Here is a 25,569-nt window from a genome sequence, read left to right as displayed (position 1 = left end):
AAGTGTGACACTTTTATATGTTTCTTGTAAAACAGGCACAAATACGAAAATGATGAACGCAAGTCCCTATTATTAGGCTCCTCAAATATCGTCATTCTTAAACTGTGAAAATGTATGTACTAATATTTGACAACATTGAGTAATAGCCAACCAGGGGATGCTGCTGCGTATCGATGCTCTGCCATCCTTGACAACTCTTAAAAGTATGTGCATTGCAGTTTGTGGGGTATCACTCTGGAATGGTCTGGATGCGAATATAAAATTAAGCAAAAATATCAATAAATTTAAAGGTAGCTATAAACAAGCACTTATGGACACATATAAGAGAGAGGAGCTTGAGTAGTAATGTGACTGCCTATAATTTTTTGTCATTTGGATATTTGGATAAACTCTACTTTTATTTTATTTTTTATTTGTTATATTATTTTTATTTTTATTAAATTATAATGTCAAATATTGTAAGGAAGGGGCAGGTCTTGATAAGTTGTTTTACTTCCCCCTGTTCCTTCTCGAACACTTATTGTATGGAAATAGTCTTTGACTATTTACCTTTTTGTTTTTAAACTTGTTTTATGTTTCTATGTTCGAGACAAATAAAAATCAAATCAAATCAAAGATCCACAGCGAAGGGGATTTGAGCTAAACTTGCAGTTTGGCTGAAATATGTGGGGAGGCCTGATGAATCCTGATGGTTTTATGGGCTCTTTGCTTGCTTGGTGGTAGTTTGAGTAAATATTGGTTGTTGTGAGTTTGTTCTTCTTTCTTGGTAATGACATTGCTTTGGGCTATGGTATCTGTGTGACGCAGCATCCTGTCATACTGAAGAATAGTGGTGCATCCTTAATTGTTTAAGTCACCATCATGTCTCTGTAATCTACTACTACTGTGCTAAACACACTGAGTACTACTATATACTATACACACTGAGTACTACTATGTACTAAACACACTGAGTACTACTATGTACTAAACACACTGAGTACTATGTACTATACACACTGAGTACTACTATGTACTATACACACACTGAGTATTTTTGTTTGTTTTTATTTAACCTTTATTTACCCAGGCAAGCAAATAAGAACAAATTCGTATATACAAAAGCAGCCTGACCAAAAAGCAAAGGCCTTTTGATGGAAGGGGGAAAATTACAATAAATAAGGGAGAGAGAAGGAAAGAGAGAGAGAGAGGGAAAAGGAGAAAGGGAGAGGAGAGTGAGAACCAGAGGGAGAGAGAGAGAAGAAAGGGGGAGGTAGGTGAGGGGGCTTAGGGGGGAGGAGAGAAGAGTATGAGGGATATGCGTGCGATTGGGAGGCAGCCAGCAGGTGCATTGATTGTTTGAAAATGTTATTATTAACAGATTGCAGAATGGGTACAATACAGTACAGCTCAACACACAACTGTTAAGGGGATGCAGACCAGAGAAAGACTTTCGTCTTGTTTACATCAGGGTCCCCCATTTTCAATCCATCTTAACATATATGACATACATTGTTAGGGTTTGAAACCGACCTCAACAGCACGGCACAGACAGGTAGTTCAGAGTTAGCCAAACACTAGGGCGTATTTATTTACAGAATCAAAAAGAGTCAAGTAACAATTCTGAACAACAAAAAAGGAGAATGCCTTCGGCAGAGTTATCCGCGGCTCTGCAGATCCTCCCGGTGTTAGAGGTGGGGAATCGGCGTAGACGCCGTTGCGGCTCTGCAGATACTCCCAGCTCCAACTCGGAGTGGAAACGGAGAGAGAGAGAGAGAGATCAACAACAGTCCAACAGTACACAGAGGCAGTGCAGTTCAGTCCTCCTTTAGCTGAGTCCAGTATGAAATACAAGTGACTTGATCTTCGGTATAAACTACACACAAGTTAGCTGAGTCCAGTACAAAACAAAACGGTACCTCTTCAGTGTTATCCAAACACACAATTTAGCTGAGTCCAGTACAAAACAAAACGGTACTTCTTCAGTGTTATCCAAAACACACAATTTAGCTGAGTCCAGTGCAAACAAAAACGGTACTTCTTCAGTGTTATCCAAACACACAAAAACAGATAATCCAAAAGGGTTTGGTTCCAAAACTCACCAAAGCGCAAACGCGTAAAGCGGGCAACGAGGCGCAGTTCCAAACGGATGATCAAGATATTCACCAGCGGCAATCCAAAGATGTCCTGGAGGGAAAGTAGACGAGGCACAACAACGGGGGGAAGGCAGGCAGAAGCAGTAGTGTTCAAAACGACCCGACCACGATTGAAAGAAGGTCCCAGTATATGAAGCCTCTGGAGCGCTAATCACAAACTACGACAGGTGCGTGATGGAATTGGTAATCGCTCCAGAAGCGTGTGGCGGGGAATGCACCAATCAACACAGTACCTTGAAGAAGCGTGTGGCGGGGAATGAACCAATCCTCACAGAATCCTCACATACATGACATACAGATAGACAGTACTGCTACATCTAGACATTTATGACATACCAGATTTACAAATACAGTACTGTTTGTGATACAAAAAGTCCGAAAAAGAGAGTATATACATTTGACGAAGAAACTGTACATTGGAGGAGATTGGGTAGGTGGGGTGGGGGGGAATTGTGCAACAGTCAGTTATGATGTTGCAGATTTTGTTTAAAAGCAGTGAGCGATCAGGCGGACTAAGCGGACTAAGCGCTCGTCACCAACGCGAGAGACACTGGTATCGAATCCGGCTGTCAGAGTCCGCGGGAGGGAGAGTCAGCGGGAGGGAAGCCTGTGGGGTGGTAATCTGGTCGTTGTAAACAGCGACTCCTACAGGTCGGTCAGGGCGCCTGCACAGCGAGGGAGGGAGATGGTGAGGGTAGTGTGACCTCCCACACGTTACACCTCACCAATGAGAGTCCGCGCTGGCAGGTGAAAAGATGCCGCTGGCTGTCTCCTATGTCTCGGAGGAAGCATCTGATAGACTTCAGGGCTCCCTAGACCGACCAGTGGGGGGCATATGCGGGCAACAACCAGGAAGGGGAGGGGGGAATTGGCATAACGACTAAATTGGGATGGGAGAAAAACACAGAAAAACAGGAGGAGAAAAAGTGGATAAAAAAAAAAAAGCAGTGAGTGATGTGAGGGCAGTGAGTTTAACCCGGATGAGTCAGGAACCGCCCAGCACTGGTGATGAGTGTATGACACACCCACACCAACGCACAACTAGCATTACTGATTAGAAGTCTCTCAACGTCATTGTAAATGAGAGCTTGCTCTCAATTATCTTTCGAGATCAAATAAAGATTGAATGTGCCCTAACCGCATTCCCTGATGAGAAGTGACTGTGCTGTGTGTGTGTGTGCCCTAAAGCAGGGGTTCCCAAACTTTTCAGGCCGGGGCCCAGAAAATAAGGCGTCAGAGAGCCGCGGCCCAATGCACATCGTCTGGCTTTTTTTTTTTTTTTTTTTTTTTAGGCGACCGATTTTTTTAGCCAAATATCACTTCAATCCTATTAAGTTAGTTCAAGTTAGTTATTCATTTATATGTGCTATTTATGAGAGGGCTAACTTGTTGCAAAATAATAATGATAATAATAATAGCCTCATTAAAATACTATTGTTGCTTCGGTTGTTTTCAGCGTTTTATGTGCATAATCTGTTATTTAGTTTGAAATGTTCGTTGAAATAAGTAGATTTTTCGTTTTTGTTTATTTATTAAGTTAATATAAAACCATATAGTCACATTTTAGAATACAATAGAATAGAATTTTAGAATACAACTAGAAACACTGTCCTGGCCTGCTTCTAAGTTCAGTGGCATGACAAAAAAAATAAAATAAAAAAAAATAAAAAAATAAAAAAATAACAAATAATTTTTTTTTTTTTTTTTTTTTTTTTAAATCATCTCGCGGCCCATCCGTGGCTGCTCGCGGCCCACCTTTGGGTCGCGACCCCGACTTTGGGAACCACTGCCCTAAAGCACCGGTCCACACCAGTCGCACGTGTGCTTGTGTCCACGCTGAAGCGTCATCAGCACAGTTTTGCTCACGTGGGCTCTGTGGCTGATGATGGCCCGTTCTCACCAAAAGCAGCAAATATGCGAGGAGGAAGACAAACTGGAATGGTCCAACTCGCTGCTTGATGGGCGTTCACTGAAATAATGTAGGCCGGTTCCGTCGAATAGATTATGTCACGATGCCCGCACATTCTTCTATGCATGGTCATGGCCAATTGTTGTATTTTTCCCTTTATCGACATTGGCAACTACATATAAAACATATCCATTGCATTTTAGCCTATCCAAAAACCTGCAAGTAAGTCAGTACAGCAGCTAACGGCGTGTTTTGGGAGAGTGACAAACAATTCCATCATAATGTTATGTCTATTAGTTATCTAGCTTATAGCCTATGATTAAACCCATCAGAACCCCCCTCTCCCTCTCCTGTGCTACGACACTCGAATTCCCCCACAGGGATTAATAAAGATCCATCTTGGCGGCTGGGTGGCGCAGTGGGCAAGGTGCTCGCCACCAACGCAGGAGATACTGGTATCGAGCCCAGCTCTCTGCGTTGCTTCCGGCTTGGCCGGCCGTCGTACTAACACAATTGGCAGTGTTAGAGGGTGGGGAAGCCGGTGGGTGGGTCCTGGTCGTTGTAAACACCTACAGTTCGGTCGGGGCGCCTGCTCAGCGAGGAAAGGATCTAAGGGGGGTAGTGTGATCCTTCCACACGTTACACCCTCTCAGTGAGAGTCCGCGCTGCCGGGTGAAAAGAAGCGGTTGATTGGCTACACATGTGTCGGAGGAAGCATGTGATGATAGCCTCCGCTCTCCCAGACCGACTGTAGGGGGTAGAGTGTGCAGCGACCAGGGGGGGGATTGGGAATTGGCATAACGACTAACATTGGGATGGGAGAAAAACGGAGGAAAAAGGAGGGCGGAAAAGATTTAAAAAAAAATAAAAAATAAAGATCCATCTTATTATCTTATTAAACTCCAACAATGTCTGTTTCTCTGCAAGTTAGTTGTCCCTGTTCTGTGGCAATACGGTGTAAACTACAATGCAGAAGGTGCCGAACTTGGACACGTGGCTCCAGTGTGCAGGAAACATGTGTCGAGTTCACCTTAAAAAGGTGCAGAGGGCGCCCTCGTGGCGCATACCATAGTGCCTCGCGCACCTACGCGGCCGACCCGGCCCAGCTCCCGTCGTTATTTGTCGCATGTCCTCCCCACCTCCCGTTTGCCCTCTCTTCTGTCGGTCCTGCGTGACCAATAAAGCTGTAAAAATGCTAAAAAAAAAAAAAAGTGCAGCAGTGACATAATCCTGAGATGTGTGAAGAGCCAGTGAACTGTGGAGGTTCACACGAGGCAATGTGTCTTGAATGACCAAGGAAAGTACAGGGAATGTGAAGAAGGTGGAGGACAGGGAGGCAGGTTAAACAGTTTGGAAGAGTGGGGGACAGAGGAGTGTATCTGGTTGGCAAAAAAGTTATTGGCATGTATTGTTATGGTATAGTTAACTGCAGTGGGGAAGTAGTAAAGAAGAGTCAGAAAATAGAAGTAATGGAAGTATGCTGCTCAGAAATATCTGAACACGAAGGACTGTTCAGCATAACAGTAATGTAACAGTATATGTCCCTATGTCATAAATGTCATGTCATAAATGTCACTATGAATTGAAAATGGGGGACCCTGATGTAATAATAATAATAATAATAATAATAATAATAATAATAATAATAAATTCAATTTGTACCGCACTTTACATTTGTGAAAATCTCAAAGTGCTACAGGAGATAAAGACAAAAAGTTAAATGAATAAAACAATTAAAATGAATAAAACAACCAATGAAATGGAAGAACATAAAAATAAAATAAAATTATAATAAAATGAATAGAAGTAAAAAATAAAGAAAAATAAAAAAGTAAAAGAAAAATTCAGGCAAAAGCCTTGTTAAAAATAAATGTTTTTAGGCCCCTTTTAAAAGCCTCGACGGATTGTGGTGCTCTCAGGTGGATGTAAACAAGACAAACGTCTTTCTCTTGTGTGTATTGAGCCGTACTGTGTATTCTACCCATTAATCTGTTAAATAAAGTTTTCATTCATTCATTTCAGCTAGTAGAGGAGTTACTAAGAGAGGATTTCCCGCCTTCTCTCTGGGCCCCTGAGCCTAAAATACGATGTGGATTTTCTGTTTCTGTTTTAATTTGAGTTTTATGAAGAAGGAATAAAGACTTCTTCTACTTAATAACAATTTTCGTATGACCAAAAGAAGTGGCTACAGTCCAGTAGGTGGCAGTAGCGCAACAAGTATGGATGCCAGCCGCGTCAGTCATCTTCACAGAAGAAGCAGCAGCAGCAGACCCCAGTAACGTGGACAATGGACGGAGGCTAACTTCTAGGTAACGTTAGATAGCGCTACTTGCCTACTTGGTGATTAATGATTGAAATCCTGCGTGTTATAAAGAGACATGTCGCTACACATTTAGCTGAACAAGTTGGTATAATCGTATCGGAGCTGTAGTAGCATTGCATCTTGCTTCCAAGTCCGTAGCTATCTGACGTGCTAGCGTTAGCTGTTTATCAACAAGCTAACTTTAGCCCGGCTCTATGTTTTAACCAAGCAAAAAAAGGCACAGCATGAGCTGTTTTATGATGAATTGAAAATGGGGGACCCTGATGTAAACCAGACGAAAGTATTGAGCTGTACTACTGTACCCATTCTGCAACCTGTTAATAAAGTTTTCAACCAATCAATCAAGAGCAAAATAGACAACGTCAAGGTAAGAAGACATAGAACACCAAATCACAGTTCTTCACATTAGGATCCAACATCCCAATAGGGCTTCCTGTTTATGGTTTGATCGTCACACATAATAATATAGACAATTTTAAAATAATAAGAAAATAGTGCAATAAAACAGTTAGTAAAATGATGCAGAGTAAAATAGAATAGACAGAATAAAATAATGCAATTCTGAATGACTGTTTTAAAACCGTCTTTTTACCCACTTTCTTCCCTGATTGATATCCACACAGTTAAAAACTTAGCGTCCTCCTCTCTCGTTTGAAATGTTTCTTTCTTTCTCAGACTTGCAACGGCTCCGCCTGTCCCTTGGGTGCAAGTTGCAAGGTTCCTATCCTGTAGCCGGGGACTTGCTAAAGCACTAACGCCAAATAACCAAAGCAAGGGAGTCAAGAAGATGACAAAAAATGGGATACCGGACAGGTAAGCGAGGGAACTGTCAGCTGCCCCCCCAAAGATCACTGTCCCCTTCCCACGCTTAAGTCTTCTAGGCAAAGGGTTACAGCCCCACGCCACATGGGGCCAGACATTTCTTAGCAATGCGTTGAGTACAAGCCGTCCCGGCACGTCAAGCCCGGCCAACTCCTGCCACTGTATGATGAAGGCACGAATGCCAACACCACCCGCAGCACGGGACGGGGCCAGTTAGCCTGGGCATTGTCCAACTAACACCTCTCCCAAAGGCTAACCGGCCATGTCCTCTTCCATTCATTGTACTAACATGCAGCCAGATAGCTTTCTACTGAACGCACAGAGAGGAAACTGGTATCTATCTTCTTGTCTCTCTCTGGAGAAGACGGTAAGCTAATTTCCCAAAATGTTGGCGTGTTCCTTTAACAAAGCTTTGCAATCAGTCTAGTTACTTGATTCAAACATTACTGACATTTGCCTTGCCTTTATGAAATCTTACGGTGCTGTGCTTTGGAGAAAACACCTTTTTAACATAGTGAACAAGGCGCCTATTAGATGATGATGAATTGTGGTCTGGTTAGGCTACTGTTGCCAATTGTTTTTTCTTTTCCATGTTAGATGGCTGGACTATCAGTCTGTTGGGAAACGCATCCCTGGGACTCGATTCATTGCCTTCAAAGTGCCCTTGAAACAGGTCAGGAATACTAGTTGATGGTAACTAACATTAGCCCACTCTCACATAACTCACACTGTCTGGTCTTTCATAATGTTACGTGCAAATGATTTTAACCTGGAGAACTCTTGTTTCTTTGGTGACGACAAAAATCAGTATCTTAAAATATGACATGTTATGAAAACCTTTATTCCAGTCTCTCAACTGCCGTGTGCAAATGTCTGATGCTTTTGGACCCTGGGATTTGCTGGATGCTCTGCAGAAGGAAAAACAAGAACTTGGCTTGATTATAGACCTGACGTTCACTACACGCTACTACAAAATGCAGGTACTGTCGTGGAAGTTTATAATACTAATAGATAATGTGAGCAAATAACAATTTTCTGAGTCCAAAGTTGAATAAAAATGAGAGATTTATTCCTGTATGGCCACACAAGGAAAAATGCTCAGTTCACAGCCAGAGAAAACATGTAACACAAAATGTCTGACCGAGAAGTGAGAACGAAGTCTGGTTGAACATACAATTAATACATGAATATGACGTAGGAGAATGGAAAATAACAAAGAAAAGACAAGATGGTGGTTAGAATGATCAATACTACGACTATGTTATGGCTATCTTAAAAGGAAAACAGAGCAGTTCCCACAAGCTATGTTATGGCTTCTGAAGAAACACATGGTGTGACCCACAGCATCTGGCCTCTGATAGAATACATATTGTAACACAGCCTGTATAATGACATGATAATATCTCCCACCACAGTACACATACGTTTTCTTTTAAACTCTTAATTATCTTTGAAATGACTGAAGTGTGTTGTTGTCACTTAGCTTTGAGACTTGTGTGTGTGTGTTTTAGGACATGCCAGAATCCTTGTTGTGTGTGAAGATTTACACGGCGGGTCACGAGATTCCCAGCGACGAGACCATCCTGATCTTCAAGCGGTCGGTGCGCAGGTTCCTGCACGACAACGCAGACAACGGTTAGCACACCCCGGGAGAGAGAGTGGATGGGTGATGAGGTGATGAGATGCTCATGCTAGCCACGCGCTTTTGTTTTGGATAAACATTTACAATTTCATCCTTTCCATGACAGACAAGTTGGTGGGAGTCCATTGCACCCACGGACTTAATCGCACAGGCTATCTGGTCTGTAGGTACGTGTGAACTGTGTTACAACTGGCAGTGCCAACGAGAGTTGAGGGCCCAGTCTGCAATTCTTTTGAAAAATGTAAATGTGGAGTATATTGACATGCATACAAAAATACATAAAACAAACAAAAGCTCTTTGGAACTTCCCTAATCCAGTGTACATCAGATTGGGGCTTGGCGATATCATGGCCAAAATATATCACTATCTTTCTTAGTTTTGAGTGACGGTATAACAGTATTTAGTTTTCCACTACAATGTAATGTCACATCTTTATTTTGTAATACAATTGCCATGGTGCTATTTCATTCAAAATCATATTTTTTTCTTCTCAATACTGCTGCAAGGATCACTAGTTGATTAGCTAAAAATATATAGTATGTGTTTTTTTTATTATTATGTATATATATACTGTGAATGATGGTATTGTAAAAGTCCATACCTTTGCATGGATCCGTGACGGTACACCTTCATATTTTGTATACTTTTCACAGCCACAAAATACAGCAAATACAATCTAAAAACCCTTCTTTACCTGTATAGTGTTAGTCATTGTATCACGTGTCTTCATCGTTCCTTTTTGTTTTGGTGCCGGTGGTTTGTATTTGTTGACATTCGGATTACGGATTGGGCCATGAAAACAATAGCCTGAACTGCGGTCACCTGCTCTGTCTGCCCTACAGGTATCTAATAGATGTGGATGGGATGGACCCAGTGGCGGCTGTGGAGTGTGAGTATTGGCTTCACTAGCGTCAATTAACCTTGATAGAGAAAAGAGGGCAGGGTTTGAGATAGGTCAATCACAGCCACGCGCAAAACACAAGAGAGTATTACAGTCAATGGTCCTCATTCTCGAACGGACATACGTAAAACTTGCCAATGAATTCCTTCATAACTCGATTTACGTACTTATTCTGCGTTCTCGAACGGCTTCGTATTGTAAATTCTTTGTAGGATTTACGTTCTCTAAAAGGCAGTCGTAAGTCGGACAGACTGGTGTGCACCCGTGGTTTTCGGCAGCCTTTTCTGGGACATGTCAATGGGGATTGCCGATACTACAGACATCTGTGGAATTAAATAATTATAATGATAATTAATATTACAATATTTCTATCATTAATAATTACGTTTTGCATTTATAGTCCTCACTCAATGAGGCATCGTGAGCATTACACACACACTGCAAACTAAATAAATAAGAACTAAACCGATTGCCGTGGATATAGCTACTGTATAGTGGAATATACTGTATTACATTTACATTTACATTTAGTCATTTAGCTGACGCTTTTATCCAAAGCGACTTACAAGTTCTGTACGACAAGACAGCAAGAAGGGTACAACTCTATCAGCTGAGTAACAATGTTCATCAAGTGTTGCGTGTTACAGTGTAGGTTAGTTTATTAGGACAAGTGCATGACAGTAAGGTTAGTCAGGGTTAGATTTTTTTTTTTTTTTTTTTTCATTTCAGATAATGGTTGAAGAAGTGAGTCTTTAGTCGACGGCGAAAGATTGGACGGGATTCGGCTGTCCTAACTGGGATGGGTAGTTCATTCCACCATTGTGGGGCAAGGACTGAGAATAGGCGGCTTCTCTTTGATGACCCTCCGGGAGCTTGGATAGGAGTAGGTCTGAGGCGGCCAGAAGATGCAGAGCGTAGGGGTCTTGAGGGTGTGTAGTTAGAGACCATTGACCGGAGGTAGGCGGGAGCGGTTCCCTTTGCTGCACGGTATGCTAGGTCGAGGGCCTTGAAGCGGATACGTGCAGCAATGGGGAGCCAGTGCAGGTCCCTAAGAAGTGGGGTGACATGGGCCGACTTCGGTAGGTTTGATATCAGGCGGGCCGCTGCGTTTTGAATGAGTTGAAGAGGCTTGGTGGCAGTGGCCGGGAGGCCAGCTAGCAGTGCGTTGCAGTAGTCGAGGCGGGAGATGACTGTTGATTGGATGAGGAGTTGGGTGGCTTCTTTTGTCAGGAAGGGGCGTATCCTTCTGACGTTGCTCAGGAGGAATCTGCAGGTTCTGGTTGTCGCTGCGATGTGAGCAGAGAAGTTCAACTGGTCGTCGAGGACAACACCGAGGTTCTTGGCGGTCGGGGACGCGGTCACAGCTGCATTCTCGACTGTGATGGAGAGGTCGGTCAGGGGGGAGGATTTGGCCGGCAGGTGGAGCAATTCTGTTTTGCTTAGGTTCAGTTTGAGGTGGTCGTCATCCAGGCGGAGATGTCGGACAGACAGGCCGAGATCCGCTCAGAGACGTGGATATCTGAGGGAGGGAAGGAGAGGAAGAGTTGAGTATCATCGGCATAACAATGATATGAGAGGCCATGAGACGTGATAATGTTACCCAGTGATTTAGTGTAGAGGGAGAAGAGAAGGGGTCCTAGGACCGAGCCCTGGGGGACACCCGTCCGGAGGGGGCGGGTGGCCGACAGAGTCCCTCTCCATGACACTTGGTAGGAGCGGTCGTTGAGGTATGATGTCAGCCATGTCAGCGCAGATCCAGCCACTCCCATTCCTGCGAGGGCCGCGAGGAGGATCTGATGGTTGACTGTGTCGAAGGCTGCAGATAGATCTAGGAGAATCAGGACAGAGGAGAGGCCTTTCGCTTTTGCTAAGTGAAGTGCCTCTGTGACCGCAATGAGGGCCGTTTCTGTGGAATGGCCAGTCCGGAAGCCAGACTGATTGCCATATACTGTCTTCTCTATATTATTTATTGTTGGTTTGATGTGAGGCAGCCTCAGCGCATCGTCCCAGCAAAGTAGGCTTCTATTATTATAATGACTTGTTTTATTTGGTATTATAGTAGTAAGTCCTACTGTAGAACATGACATATTAGCATGACATATTAGCATGACATGTCATTTAGTAATGTCAATACTGAACGACTGCGCGATTGGCTTTTGACAAGCGTGCAGTCGTTCAGTATTGACATTACAATGAGATGTCATGCCAATATCACTTCGATATGACATCCGTGGAATTAAATAATTATAAATACGACACTATTTGTATCATCAACAATTATGTTTTACATTTATAGTCATGACTCAACGAACCATGTCAGAAAATAAATAAATAAAAAATAACTATTTATTACTCTGCCTCGAGATAGCCACCTGTTGTATAGCCACCTGTGGTATAGCAGCTGGTTATGTGCAGAGCCCATTTCATCGATGCCAACCGGCGCCTCTTCTGACAACAAACCTATCCATTGCGAGTCCAGGTTACACACAAGACCAGATGTGGGCTTCACGATTATACATGTAGTGAGATGTGTATTGGAATAATGTCTGTTGGCCTCTGTTGATGAAGGGGCGAGACATGGCAAATACACACAGCTGCCCTGAGTTGGGCTTGAGTTTTTTTTTTTGGTCAATGCGCCTACCCGCAACCCCACTTTTGGTTGCGACCCGTAGTTTGAGAACCGCTGCTCTACTGAACTCCTAACCTGAATTGTATTTGATTAGCCATGTTTTAACAATGAATTTTTTTATCAACCAAGAAGATTTGACCACACACATGATTAACTTCTCTGGTTCCACCACAAGTCCTCTCTTGGTCTACTTGAGTGTTCTCCTAAATATTCCTCACTGAAAAGGGAGGGTTTACAGGAAAACATGCACTGGTGTTGCATCTCTCTTGAGTGCCGTCCGTTGCTTTAGACATACAGGTATATACTGGTACGTAGGGCTATGTGACAAAGAGAGCTCAATGCTAGTGGTGGAGTGATGTGGTTTTAATGATCAATCACACAATGTCTTTTCCAGTGTTCAACTCTTCGAGGGGCCATGCCATAGAGAGAGAGAACTACCTAAGTGATCTACAGTCGGGACCCAAGAGGAGGTGAGGACCCTTTCCGTCATGAACACAATACTTGTTTTATCATGTATTCATGATCATGGGAAGCCAAAATTGTAATTGAAAATGAACCTCAATGAATTCAAATCAAATGTATTTGTAAGGCCCGACAACACACGTTAATGTCCCCATGGGCCGGACACGTCTTCTTTAAACAAGTCGAGAAGAAACATCACAATGAATCAAGAACAAAACAAAAACACCATGATATCCAAAATAAAATTAAAAATAAATGAATTAATGCAACACTCCCAGACATACCCCAAGCAAAGCTAAGGTAAAACTCACAAAAAACCTAGCAATAGGAAAAAAGGGGAGAAACCTTAGAAGGGCCATTCAAGGGGGGATCTCCCTTCTTAGATGTCGGTAATAGTAGTGTTGCTATAAAACAGGCGAAACAGTTGGTAAGTATGTACATATATAAGTGTAATGAAACGCAAATAAGTACATGCAATAGAAACTGGGTAGAACATTTTGAAAGATCAAAATAGAGCTGATGACGGATTCATTTGAGGTGTGGGGGCGGCGTAGAGAGGATTGTATCCTCCCGGCCATCACCACGGGACGTCCACCACTCCGGTCATCCCCACGAGACATCCACTCACAGGGAGATGGGGACAGGCGTTAGACAGTTTGCGTGTTTGTGATGGGCGGACATAGCAATAGATACATGTAGTAAGAATATGTGTGAATAGAATAGATGTATATGTGAATAGAATAGAAGTACTTAACCCAGCAATGAACTAGAACAGGCATGGTTTAGACATTGCAGGTCGGACAGAAGACGGTATGAAGCTGATCCATGACCTCAATGGTGCACATAACCAATGTGGGGGTAGAACAGTCACTGCAATCTTGGCCATCACTCCGAGACATCCACCACCTTGGTCAACACTACGAGACAACCACTCAGAGAGATGGGCAGATGGGGCAGGGGTTAGAGAGTTCCCATGTTTGTAGTGGGCGGAGTTGGAGCAATAAATACATGTAGTGGGCATATATATGCATACATGGTGACAATAGAATCAAAGTATACAAGATAATTGTGAAATTAAGTAATGGATAGAACTAAGAACTACTGCAAGCGTATGTATATAGGATGAGATACAAGACAATGGCTCAGGGCCATATGCCCCGGGGGGCGGGAGAAACCACTCAAGGCAGAGCAGGTAAGGTTCAACGCTGCAGGCCAGACAGAAGGCGGTATGAAGCTGTTCCATGGAACCGGTGGTGCTCATGTCCAGTATGAGGTAGAAGGTCACTGGAATGTCTATATCGATAAATTCACTCAGAGAGACAGACAGGGTTAAAAAATGCTCCCATGTCTGCAGAAAAGCAGACATGGGAGCAGATAACAGACATCCTAACTAAACTAGACGGATTACCCAGCCCTACTCTTTGACGAGGAACATGATGGTGGTCTTAGTTTTCTAATGCGACCCAGGGAACACCACTTGGCAGGCCAAAAACTACAGCTCCCTGCATCAGTAACCGATCCAATGTTTTTGGTTCCTAAGATGTGTTCCCAGGGTCACGTTGGAAAACGTAAGACCACCATCGTGTTCCTTGTCGGAAAGTACAGGCTGGGAATTTTTCTTTTTATAATTCTTTGTGAAAAACCCGGCTTAAAGCTGCCTCTGGGAGTCTGGAAAACCTTTGTTGCACATGCGTGGACTTGAAAAGTGGTGCAGAGCTTGCTCTCTTTCACCTGGCCAGGTAAACTCACAGACGTTGTCTAGTCAATCCTTTGAATTCATAGCGACATCATGAATATGTCGCTATGGGGTCAAAGTGGGTATCAAACAGGAGGGAAGATTGTCGAGTTTTAAACTGTGGATAGATACCAAACGGAGAAGGTAAAGACGACTTTGAACTGTTAAACACTGCAGTAATCCAGAACTATTTTATTGCACTGTAAAAAAACTTATTTTATGTCTGCACTTTATGTGCTCATTCTATGTATATTCTATTCTACTATTTCATTGCACTGCACTATTGCACTATTTTACTCTGTCTATTTGATCTTACTATTTTTATTATTGTCTATTTAAAACTGAATCAAACCATAAACTAGTTGGCCTGTTGGGATGTTCGATCCTAATGTGAAAAACTGTGTTTATTTATGTGCTCATTTTATGTGTCTTTTTCTAGTTGTAAAGCATTGAGCTGCAGTTTCTGTATGAAAGGTGCTATACAAATAAAGTTTATTATTATTATTAATATTGACAAGCATTTCAAGGTCTCGGGATGAGAGTTTCAGGGAAAGAGAGCACCAGACCCTTATAAACAAAGACCATAGACTTATCCCTACCTCAAACTGCCTTGGCCACTGCTGCCAATCGTTGGAGAATTAACAGCTGGAGAACTTGAGAACTGCACCGACTCTTGTGCAGCGCGTCACTATGTCATGGACCATGTATATACTATCATCATTACTGACCGATTGTCATTCCACTACCATGATGTTAGCAGCTTAGCATAATACGCTACAGCAAGCCAGCCAAGGCATTAACCTGGTAAGGTTTTCTTCCTTGGCTAAATTATATTCTTTTTCTAACAACAGAAATAGTTGAGGAATCCTGTTTGTCAGGAAACAAACCAAAGAACTATTTATTTGAGTTGAATCTAGGCTTCAGGGAGTGATTGGAAGTGTTGTTTATTTATTTGTACTGTAAAGTCCTGTTGCACCCCGCACCAAGCTACTCTCACCACTTGTATTAAGTAAACTATACCACCATGGTCTGGGTGAATACTCTTTTATCATTGGCCGGGCAGGTGTGTTAAAACTGTTGAATGCACATAGTAGTTCGGCTCGGGTTTAATCACCATTCTATCGCTACCCAACCTGTAACCATAGCAACATTAAAGCACTGTCAAAGCTCACTCGTTATCAACTGCGGGAAAGCACAGCTGACTTATCAACTTGATAAACTAACGACGGGGAAGGAAAGTGCAAAACTTTCACAAAATGTGCGAATGCTTTTATTTTATATTGTTGGCAAAGGACCACGGTATGAGTGGAATAATCAACTTGTAGATGTGCGTTAAAATGCTTTCAAGGCACTCCGCTGAGGCAATCTACCCTCCGCTGTGCGCCAGGTTGTTCTTCGCCTCCACGTCCTGCCTTAACACCACTTAATGTGCACCTGCTCATTGATTATCCCTACATATATATATATTATTTTTTTGTATCCACTTTTTTCCCAATTACCCGCTGTGCCAATTCTCCCCTCCCCTGTCTTGAACGTTGCTCCCATATGCCCCCCACTGGCCGGTTGTAGGGAGGATAGAAGCCTTGCATCACGTGTCCCCTCCGATACACGAGGAGGCAGCCTGTCGCATCTTTTCACCTGCCAGCGTGGACTCTCATTGGCGAGGTGTAACGTGTGGGAGGCTCACACTACCCTCGCCATTTCCTGTCTCTGCTGTGCAGGCGTCCCCAACTGACCTGTAGGAGTCGCTGTCCACAACGTCCAGATTACCACCCATCGACTTCCACCCCCTAAGTCTGCCAATTGAGTTAGTATGACGACTGGCCCAAGCCGGAGGCAACGCCGACAGCCGGAGTCGAACCCGGTGTCTCTTGCGTTGGTGATGAGCGCAATGTCCGCTGCGCCACCCAGCCGCCCATATATATATATATATATATATATATATATAGGCCTGCCGCGATAAGCAATAAATCGATTAATTGCCGCGATAATTAAAATTAATGCAATGATTTTGACGGGCGCGATTAATTGCTATTTGCGCGTTTGTTTTAATGAGGCGGAACCAGTGCCCACTGTCAGTCACTGTCCGTGTTGGGAGGCGGGCCGCTGGCTTTACTACAGAGCAGAGAGCACAGCACAGGAGCTCCGTGGGGCAACACCACATAGCTTAACTACATTTCTCAATAGTGTTGCTCCTTTTAACCAAGTAGCGTTATTTGTAGTGTAACGTTAGCGTTTTAACGTTAGTAGCTAACGTTAAAACTAACTTAAAGTTAGTTGTTCACCAACAATCTCAACATTTGTTTTATCATTAGCTCATGTCGATCTACTAGTAGCATCAGCAAGCTAACGTTAGCTGGCCCCAGTCCACTAGCAGCATGTCGATCTACCAGCAGCATCAGCAAGCTAACGTTAGCTGGCCCCAGTCCACTAGCAGCATGTCGATCTACCAGCAGCATCAGCAAGCTAACGTTAGCTGGCCCCAGTCCACCAGCAGCATCAGCAAGCTAGGATAATAACAACAATACTTCCGGTCCGGTCGGTGGGCTTCAAAATAAAAGTCTAAAACACCGGAAAAGACGGAGCGGTGGGCTTCAAAATAAAAGTTTTGGGAAATAAATTTCTCAAAAAAAAATTCTCTAACCGGTCGCAATAATATCGCTTATCGCGATATTTTCGGGGGCAATTAATCGCCCAGCAAAATTTGTTATCGTGGCAGGCCTATATATATATATATATATACACTGTACATCTCCAGACGCTGTGCTACTCTTGACATTTCACAACGGTTAATGGCAGCCCGTTGATTTTGATTGCGGTGAATGTCGAGGCAATTCTTGGGTCACTCGGTTGTTAAGATAAGATAAGATATTCCTTTATTGAACCCATTGGGGAAATTCAGGCATCATAGCAGCATGGGGGATGGGGGGGTACAGGTAGTAAAAACAACACAAGCAGTGTAAACAAATAAGTCAATATAATTTACTATCTAACTAACTGAAATATACAGTATTCACTATTCACAGTATCACATAAGGTGCAGTATGCATAAGGTAGTGTTATAATTTACTATCTAACTAACTGAAAGAAATATACAGTATTCACAGTATCACACAGTACAGCACTTTGGTTGACACGTGTCATGTTAACCCTTTCTTTGCCAAGAACGTGTTACGACGTCATTCCCCGCCATGCGTAATCTGCCAATGACGTCGTACAGCGTCTTTGAGATCAATATTTAAAAAATCTGTCATGGCAATCGTATTTCACCCACGGAGACTTGACGGGTGCTGTAGATCTCTTCTCAACTCTCCAACGGTTCAAGACCGCCATCTGGTGGCCGATCGGCGAATTGCCAAAACCGGAAGTGGGCGTCCGGAAGTGGTGCTCACCCATATTTCGTCCGGCCACTCGCTATCGCTCCCGGGGCTCCATCTCGACACACTGGATAATCGATCGGTTGCCCGAACTCAATAAACAACGTTATTTGGACGTATATAGTATTATACAACCTGGAAATGGATCGCATATATCAACATCCCATAATAGCGATCTTTCTGCTCCACGCTGATCACCCAACGGTCAGAGAATTTTTTATCTTGACGTCAATTGGTATCAAACTACATTTGATGATCTAATATATGTATTTATGGCTATAACTCACATTCTATGGAATGCTGCAGAAAACGATAAAAACATTTATACTTTAGACAGTATTTTAGTATGAATGTGTGAATGAAAAAGTAGAACGTTGCTACATCCTAAACGATAGATACTTGATGTTGAATGGGCCATAGTAATGTCAATTTAGCAATACAATTTAAAAAGTTATAGCCCTGCAAAGAAGGGGAACATCTCCATAGACTTACAGTACTGGCAGAGAAGGGATTAAGATGAGAATAATCTCCGGCAGATAAAGGGTTAAATGCGCTATATAAATAAATCTGATTGATTGATTGATGCATATGGTAGTGTTATTGTCCTTTTTTAGGTTCCTATTAGTTCTAGTTGGATGTCTGGCAGCAGTCGCTGCCCACTGTTGTGGAGCGTCATTGTTTACAGGCCTGTTCTCTAGTGTTAAACCTGTATGCGTTTGTTTTTGTGTTTGTCCAGTAATGAGGGAATTGAGAAGTGTGGGGCGGAGCCGGCGCGAGGCCTCGCTGTGCAGAGACCACGTTACACGCCCTCCTCTGACCTCGCGGAGGAGAGACCGCCGCATGCTTACAGTCACTACAACCACAGGTGAGTTTAGTTAGACCAATGCGTACCACTTTAGGTGATGCCATGACTTGACATCTTGAATTATAGACTATTTATTTTCATAGGCACCTGTCACATTACCCTGTTAAAACGGCAGTCAAAGTGTATATTTTCAGCACTACGTTCCTCCGCACATTGCACTGGAAAACGGACGATTTAGACGCGAGAAGAACTCATGAAATCGTTGTAGTCCTAAGTAGGGATGGGTACCGTATCTGGTACTTTTAACTCTATCAGTGCCAGAGGGCGCTGTGTAATCTGTGGTTAAAAGGCCAGCGTTCTAAAGTATAGGAATATGTGGCAGTGTTTATAACTATATTATATATTATAGCTATGGATACAGTTAGGGCTGTCCCCGACTAAGGATTTGGATGGTCGACTATGATTGGCCAAAATTTGCCGTTAGTCGACTAAAAAGAATTTTTTAAATAAAAAGAAAAGTATAATATAATTTTTCTTTTAATTTTTTATATATATATATATTTTTTCCCCATTCCATTTGGGCTGTGGGGGGTGCTTAATGTCTGAAGGAGTCGACTGAAGGCTTCTTGTCCTCTGCAAAAGCATGCAATTGATCCACTGATGGATACATCTTGATATTTTTCTAGTCTAGTGTGTTCATTAGATGGGTGAAATCCTCTTTCAGTGCCTCTGTGCCTGTTTTCGTAGGCAGTTAGCCTCTGGTATGCGTGCCATTAGCGTTAGCCATGCTTCTAGGCCTCTTTTCTTTTGGAAAGAATGATACAAATATATATAATTTAATTTTTTTTCTCAACGAAGAGGTTGGCTAGTCGACTATGGCTCCTTTCGACCGATTAGTCGACGAATAGGGGTCAGCCCTAGATACAATACTATTGCCCATTTGACATCGAGTATCTATCGTTCAATATGTGAAAAAGAAATAATTTTTTCATCCATACATTCCCGTTTTATACCGTGGTGAATATAAGTATGGTTTTAGGGTAATTCATGGGAGTCTGGTAATAGCCCCCAACGTGTATTATACTAAATGCATTGGCGTTCCGTCCCTACACATGCTACAATTAAAAAAATCAAATTCATATGATAGGTATTATGTTCCATCATGAATGCATGTTTTTTGATGCTTTGATCGTCACCAACGGAATATGTTATGGACTAGCGTTACACACATGCGCTTGGATCGCAATGAAGGCATGCTTTGATCAATGCAAGATTGATATCATATAGCCCTTACCTTGACTAGGATGTGCCCCAAAAAGAATATTCCAAATATCTGTTTGCGAGTCCCAGTATTGGTGTCGATCGTGTTGCCAACATAATCCGCCATACATCATCCATCTGGATCATTTGACGCTCCTCAAGCCGATCGGGACAACCGCCCGGACCTATATAATCGACGCACAGCCCAAGACACAGAGTTTCAAAGGGTGCTTGATACCGCCGCCTGGTAGGATGCGGCCGGTATTGCACTTTTGGGATCTCCGACTCATTCCCTATGATAACACCAGGCTCCCTGGATGGATAATGAATGTAAATATCGAATAAAAGAAATAGTGATGAAAACCCGACTTTATTCGGGTATGGCGTCCATTGAGTTAAGGGTATCTACCGAATCACGTCGGTACTACCGAATACAGATTCATGTGAGATCCACCGGTGCCACATTTCGGTAATGCAAAAAAAAACAAAAGAAAATGTATGTCCGATGACGTCAACATTTCGTTTACACTTTACAAAGCTAGAAATTATACAAAATTAACTGTAATTAATTACAGTAGATTTCATTCATGGTATTTGCTGCCCTGCAACAGGTGCCTGGCGGTATCCAGATTTAAATCTGCCATTGGACAGAGGAGATTTGGGCCGATCCATAGATGTATGACTTGGCCACAATAAAGTCATTTATAGGCCTGATATTCTATATTCACATTTCAAATGGCATGTGTCCGGATGGCAAAATTCAGTACTGTATCTACAAAAAACCCTGTAAAATATCTGCCCTTTATTCATTTTCTTAGATTTTTCTGTACACTTGATCTCAAGAAGGTGCTGAATGAGCTTTAAAAAAAATATATATATGTTTCACTTTTGGTCAATGTTAGCATGGTGTTATTCACCATCAAAGATGTTTCCTTTGGTTCATTACAATTTACTCAAGCATAGTAACGGACACAATATTTCGGACACTGGGAATACATACCCGGGGTCCATAGGTGTCCCTAGATACCAAGAACATGCAAATGGACCTTGTAGAAGTGGAGCAATCTTTCATTTACTTGGGTATGTACTTTTAGGCAAATTTTTTGAAAATATGGCTAGGGCTTGAGAGGTTAAAGCCTTTGTTCTGGCTGTTGAGATCCGTCATGTTGTAACACCTTGTCCCGCTTTTCCATCGTGTCTCTCCATAGACCTCCCGACTACAGAGGAATGAACCACCAGTCGTACCCCTGCCCCCCCCCGCAAGGCAATGGCCTCCTCCCCCCTCCCCATTGGCCTCCCCACCCCAACTTCCCTCCCCACTTGCTCCCCAACCCCCATTTCTTTCCGCCCATGGCCTCGAATAGAATGGGCCCCTCTCCCTCTCCGTACCAGTGGAGAGCCCCCAAGCCCGACTCCCAGTGGAGGAGCGCCCCCGATCCCTACTCCCAGTCGAGGCAGCCCCCCAATCCAGACTCCCAGTGGAGGAGAGTACCCCCCAATCCTGACTCCCAGTGGAGGAGACCCCCCAATCCCGACTCGGAAAGTAGGAGGCCCCCTCACCTGGAGGAGAGCAAACATAGAGCCCCGCACCGAGAGGAGAAGAGGAGAGGCCATTCCCCCCCGCACCGAGAGGAGCAGGCGAGGAGGAGAGGCCATAGCCCCCCTCCCCTGCCCCGCTACACTCCCGGTGCACCTTCGGCCGACAAGCCAGACGACCGGAACGGCGGGGAATCCCGCAAACCGTTGCGCAAACACAGACCGAAGCACAGAGACTGATGAAAGCACCACGGAGAGAAAACCGCTAAACGATCACGAGACAGAGCCATTTTACTGGAGCGAGGACGAATGTGCAAACACACACATAAGGCGTTTACAAGGCTCCCCAACCAGAGTTTTATTTTTCTTCCTGTAATGATCCAGATGTCACCATTACACACATTTACAGTACTGGCAGTTATGACTCATTAAAATGGCTAAACATCCATTTGGGCACAGGGGGGGGAGAAAAAAAAAGGAGAGAATTAATTTAAAAGAGACCCATATGGTCTGAATTTACCACTTTCATACCGACCTCGGCAACGAGCAAATCACCGTCTGGTCCTGCCAAGTCCTCCAGCAGGAGCGCCTTCTTTTCTCTCTCCTGGAAAAGGAGTTGGAGGGAGGAGGAGACTTTTTACTTAACCCTTTCACTACCACACTACAGAACGTTAACCCTTTACTATCACACTACAGGCGGTTAAACCGTCTGTAGTGTGATAGTAAAGGGTTAACCTTCTATAGTGTGGCAGTGAAAGGGCTAACCCTTTGTCGTGTGGCAGTGAAAGGGTTAACCTTCTGTATTGTAGCCGTGAAAGGGTTAACCATTTGGTAGTGTGGTAGTGAAAGGGTTAACGGTCCTTTTTTAACAAACTTGTGAAGTCGCAACTAAATTTGACACAAGCTTCAGTCTTACAGTAATCTGACGACAGCCTTTTTTTGGTTTGTTTCGTTGCCAGGGATTTTAACACATTGGGTGCCACGCCCCTTTACCCAGATAACTAGGGATGCCCCGATCGATCGGCCACCGATCGTTATCGGCCGATAATCAGTATAAATATGCGATTGGTGATCGGTGATAATGCTTTATTTTCGCCGATCGTCAAAACCGATCTCACTCACTGAGTTCTGTCTCGGACACCGTTAGCTGCACACAGTGGTGCGCGTCTGCTCATCCTCCAGCCCCTCCCGCACGCATGTAAACACGGGTCTAGTCTAGTGGGATGGGAGGACGGCGTCTCCCTGAGCTAACGTTAGCTACCGTTACAAAATGACCCAGTCAACTATTCACTTTTAGTTTAATACATGATGAGGCATTGTCTAACCGAACGGTATCTAGCCGGCTAGCTACTGATAGCTCCTGATATCAACAAATGCTCCAGCAATAGTCTAGTAGAGACGTGTATGATACTCTGTTAGCTCACGTTAGCGCAAGTTAGTTTACTGTTCAAAACGAAATGGCCCATTGAACTAAATAATTCACTGAGGCGTTGTATTAACGTTATATATCCGGCTAGCAGTAGCTACAGATAGCTCCTGATATCAATGTCTTATAACACTGATTCAACGCGTATTCGAGCTGAGGGCTTGCTGAGCAGAGTAACGTTATACCAATAGGGTCCAGCTGCAGCGCAGGAGAATCCTGGCCGTAGCTCGAGGCTACTCGAGTATAGGCCCAGCTGCAGCTCCGGAGAATCCTGGCCGTAGCTGGAGGCTACTAGAGCACACACAACAGACAGTGGAGCTTGTTGCGTGGTGGCGATGTCTCGCAGATAATACAAGTACAAGTCTAATTATATAATATATATATTTTATATAAAAAAAATTAAAATTATATAAAAGAATTTAAACTTTTTTAATCAAAAACTATCGGTATCGGATCGGTATCGGCCGATATGGCTCACGAGGATCGGTGATCGGTATCGGTGGCAAAAAAACGTGATCGGGGCATCCCTACAGATAACCCCTTGAGTGCCAGCGCTTTAGTCAATGGGAGGTCGGGGATATTTGCGAACGCTTAAACTATATCTTAAATTATGGCTATGGGTCTAAAACACCCCTCGCTTATCAATGACTTGCTTGCAGTCAACATGTACGAAACTGATTGTTTTTTCATTGGTACATTTCCGCTTTATACCGTTTTGAATAAGAGTATAGTTTCGGAGAGTTCTAGTAATTTCAGAGAAATTCCGCGATAATAGCCCTTTAGTGGAATACACAAAACACTAGGGATGCCCCGATCACGTTTTTTGCCACCGATCGTCTATGAGCCATATCGACCGATACCGATATCGATACCGATCGTTTTTGGTTTTATAAAAAATAAAATTATATATATATATATATATATTTTTTTTTAATAAAATATATATATATTATATAATTATACTTGTAGTTGTATTGTCTGCGAGACATCGCCACCACGCAACAAGTCAAAATGCTTGCTATCTGCAAACGGCTCCACTGTCTGTGTGTATACTCTGCTTTGGTCAAATCATTCAGCATGGGGCCTGACGTTCTGCAGATGGATACTATTGAGTCAGAGCGATGGTTCAACAGGGTCTGAAACGTGTTATGAAGCATGATAGCTAATTAGCCAATGTTCAGCTGCAAAAACGAACAATGTCAATTATGTTATAAGACATTGATATCAGGAGCTATCTGTAGCTACTGCTAGCCGGCTAGAGGACGTTAGACAATGCATCATGTATTAAAATAAAGTGAACTATTTAGTTTACTGGATCATTTTGTTGTGATCTAACAGTGATCTAACGTGAGCTAACGTTAGCTACCTATGCTAACGGAGGTCTCATGCTGGCGTATCCCTATCATTCTTAAACTGAAATGCGCATTTGTTGATATCAGGAGCTATCAGTAGCTAGCCAGTTAGACAATGCATCATGTATTAAACTAAAGTGAATAGTTGACTGTGTAGTTTTGTTTAAACAGTAACGTTAGCTCAGTAGCTTGCTAACGTTAGCTCACGAGCGATAGCTAGTTAGCCAACGCTACCCAGCACTTGCGAAAACGAATGCCAAACTGTCACGTTGATATCAGGAGCTATCAGTAGCTAGATAACATCAGACAACGCCTCATGTATTAAACAAAAGTGAATAGATGACTGGGCCATTTTGTTTAATGCTGGTTATGTTGAAAGAGGAGCTCTGCGGTGCTCATGCACTCGACTCTTGCCGAAGGGTTTGTTGACATGATGGGTCTGGGAGGGGGAGAAGGAGGAGGAGGAGGAGGAGGGGCAAGACGTGCAGCAGCAAAGTGTGGCTGTGAGCGAGTGAGAACTCTGCAGAGAATTGGATCATGTTTTCCGTGTCATCGATCGGCAAAATTAAAGCATTATTGGAATTCACCGATCTCATATTTATACTGAATATCGACCAATACCGATCGCTGGCCGATCGATCGGGGCATCCCTACAAAACACGTAATTTTTCGGCTGATTTATGAATCGTTTTCAAATAAACGCTAGATTATTGATAGTATATGTGTACTTATGCACGCTAGAGAAGCGGGCTGACAAATCTATTATCCATGACCTGGTCAGCGCTAACGTCATACACGCACACACACACAGACACGTTGTGATCGCTATGAAAAAAACATCTGATTAACCCAATACTGGTAAAATAGTCCTTACCTCACATCAGATGTTCTGCAAAAAGATTAATCCAATTCCTGATCGCCATTCCAAATATTGATCGCGTTTATTGATCCAACGTTATAGTCCGAAACACATAATCGAAAGCTGCTCCGAGCCTCCCCAGTGAATGTGGTAACAGACACTGCTCGCCAGAGATGGGGACACCCTGGACCGGACTTTTTTTCTGATGCACATGGCCACTCAATCCAATCCAATGATGTGCATTAACATCCGGGAGACGATAGGCGGCGGTATTTGCCCTTTTTGAGCTCGGAGCCATTCCCAATGATAACGTCAGGCTGGATGGATGAAAAATGAATGGATATCGCTAATAAAAGAAATAACGATTAAATAACGAGAACTTGTCATTGGCACTC

At 43.2% G+C, this 25,569-nt stretch overlaps 1 protein-coding gene across 2 annotated transcripts; it reads left to right on the top strand.

Moving 5' to 3' along the window:
* Nucleotides 1-6,303: 6,303 nt before the first annotated feature.
* On the top strand, nucleotides 6,304-24,746 carry dusp11 (dual specificity phosphatase 11 (RNA/RNP complex 1-interacting)). Of its 2 annotated transcripts, none has more exons than XM_084325337.1 (10): nucleotides 6,304-6,353; nucleotides 7,043-7,180; nucleotides 7,787-7,862; nucleotides 8,038-8,169; nucleotides 8,701-8,824; nucleotides 8,938-8,998; nucleotides 9,675-9,721; nucleotides 12,757-12,832; nucleotides 18,673-18,801; nucleotides 21,210-24,746. In XM_084325337.1, the coding sequence occupies exons 2-10, from the start codon at nucleotides 7,155-7,157 to the stop codon at nucleotides 21,775-21,777; spliced, it is 1,239 nt and encodes a 412-aa protein (XP_084181463.1). In that variant the 5' UTR covers nucleotides 6,304-6,353; nucleotides 7,043-7,154; the 3' UTR covers nucleotides 21,778-24,746. The 2 variants fall into 2 exon arrangements, with proteins under 2 accessions (XP_084181463.1, XP_084181464.1); XM_084325338.1 differs by lacking the exon at nucleotides 6,304-6,353 and adding an exon at nucleotides 6,603-6,734.
* The last annotated feature ends 823 nt before the right edge of the window (nucleotides 24,747-25,569 follow it).

This window comes from Notolepis coatsorum (assembly GCF_963971535.1).
Source record: "Notolepis coatsorum genome assembly, chromosome: 11".
Taxonomy (NCBI): Eukaryota; Metazoa; Chordata; class Actinopteri; order Aulopiformes; family Paralepididae; genus Notolepis; species Notolepis coatsorum.
This window is presented reverse-complemented; position numbering and strand designations above follow the sequence as displayed.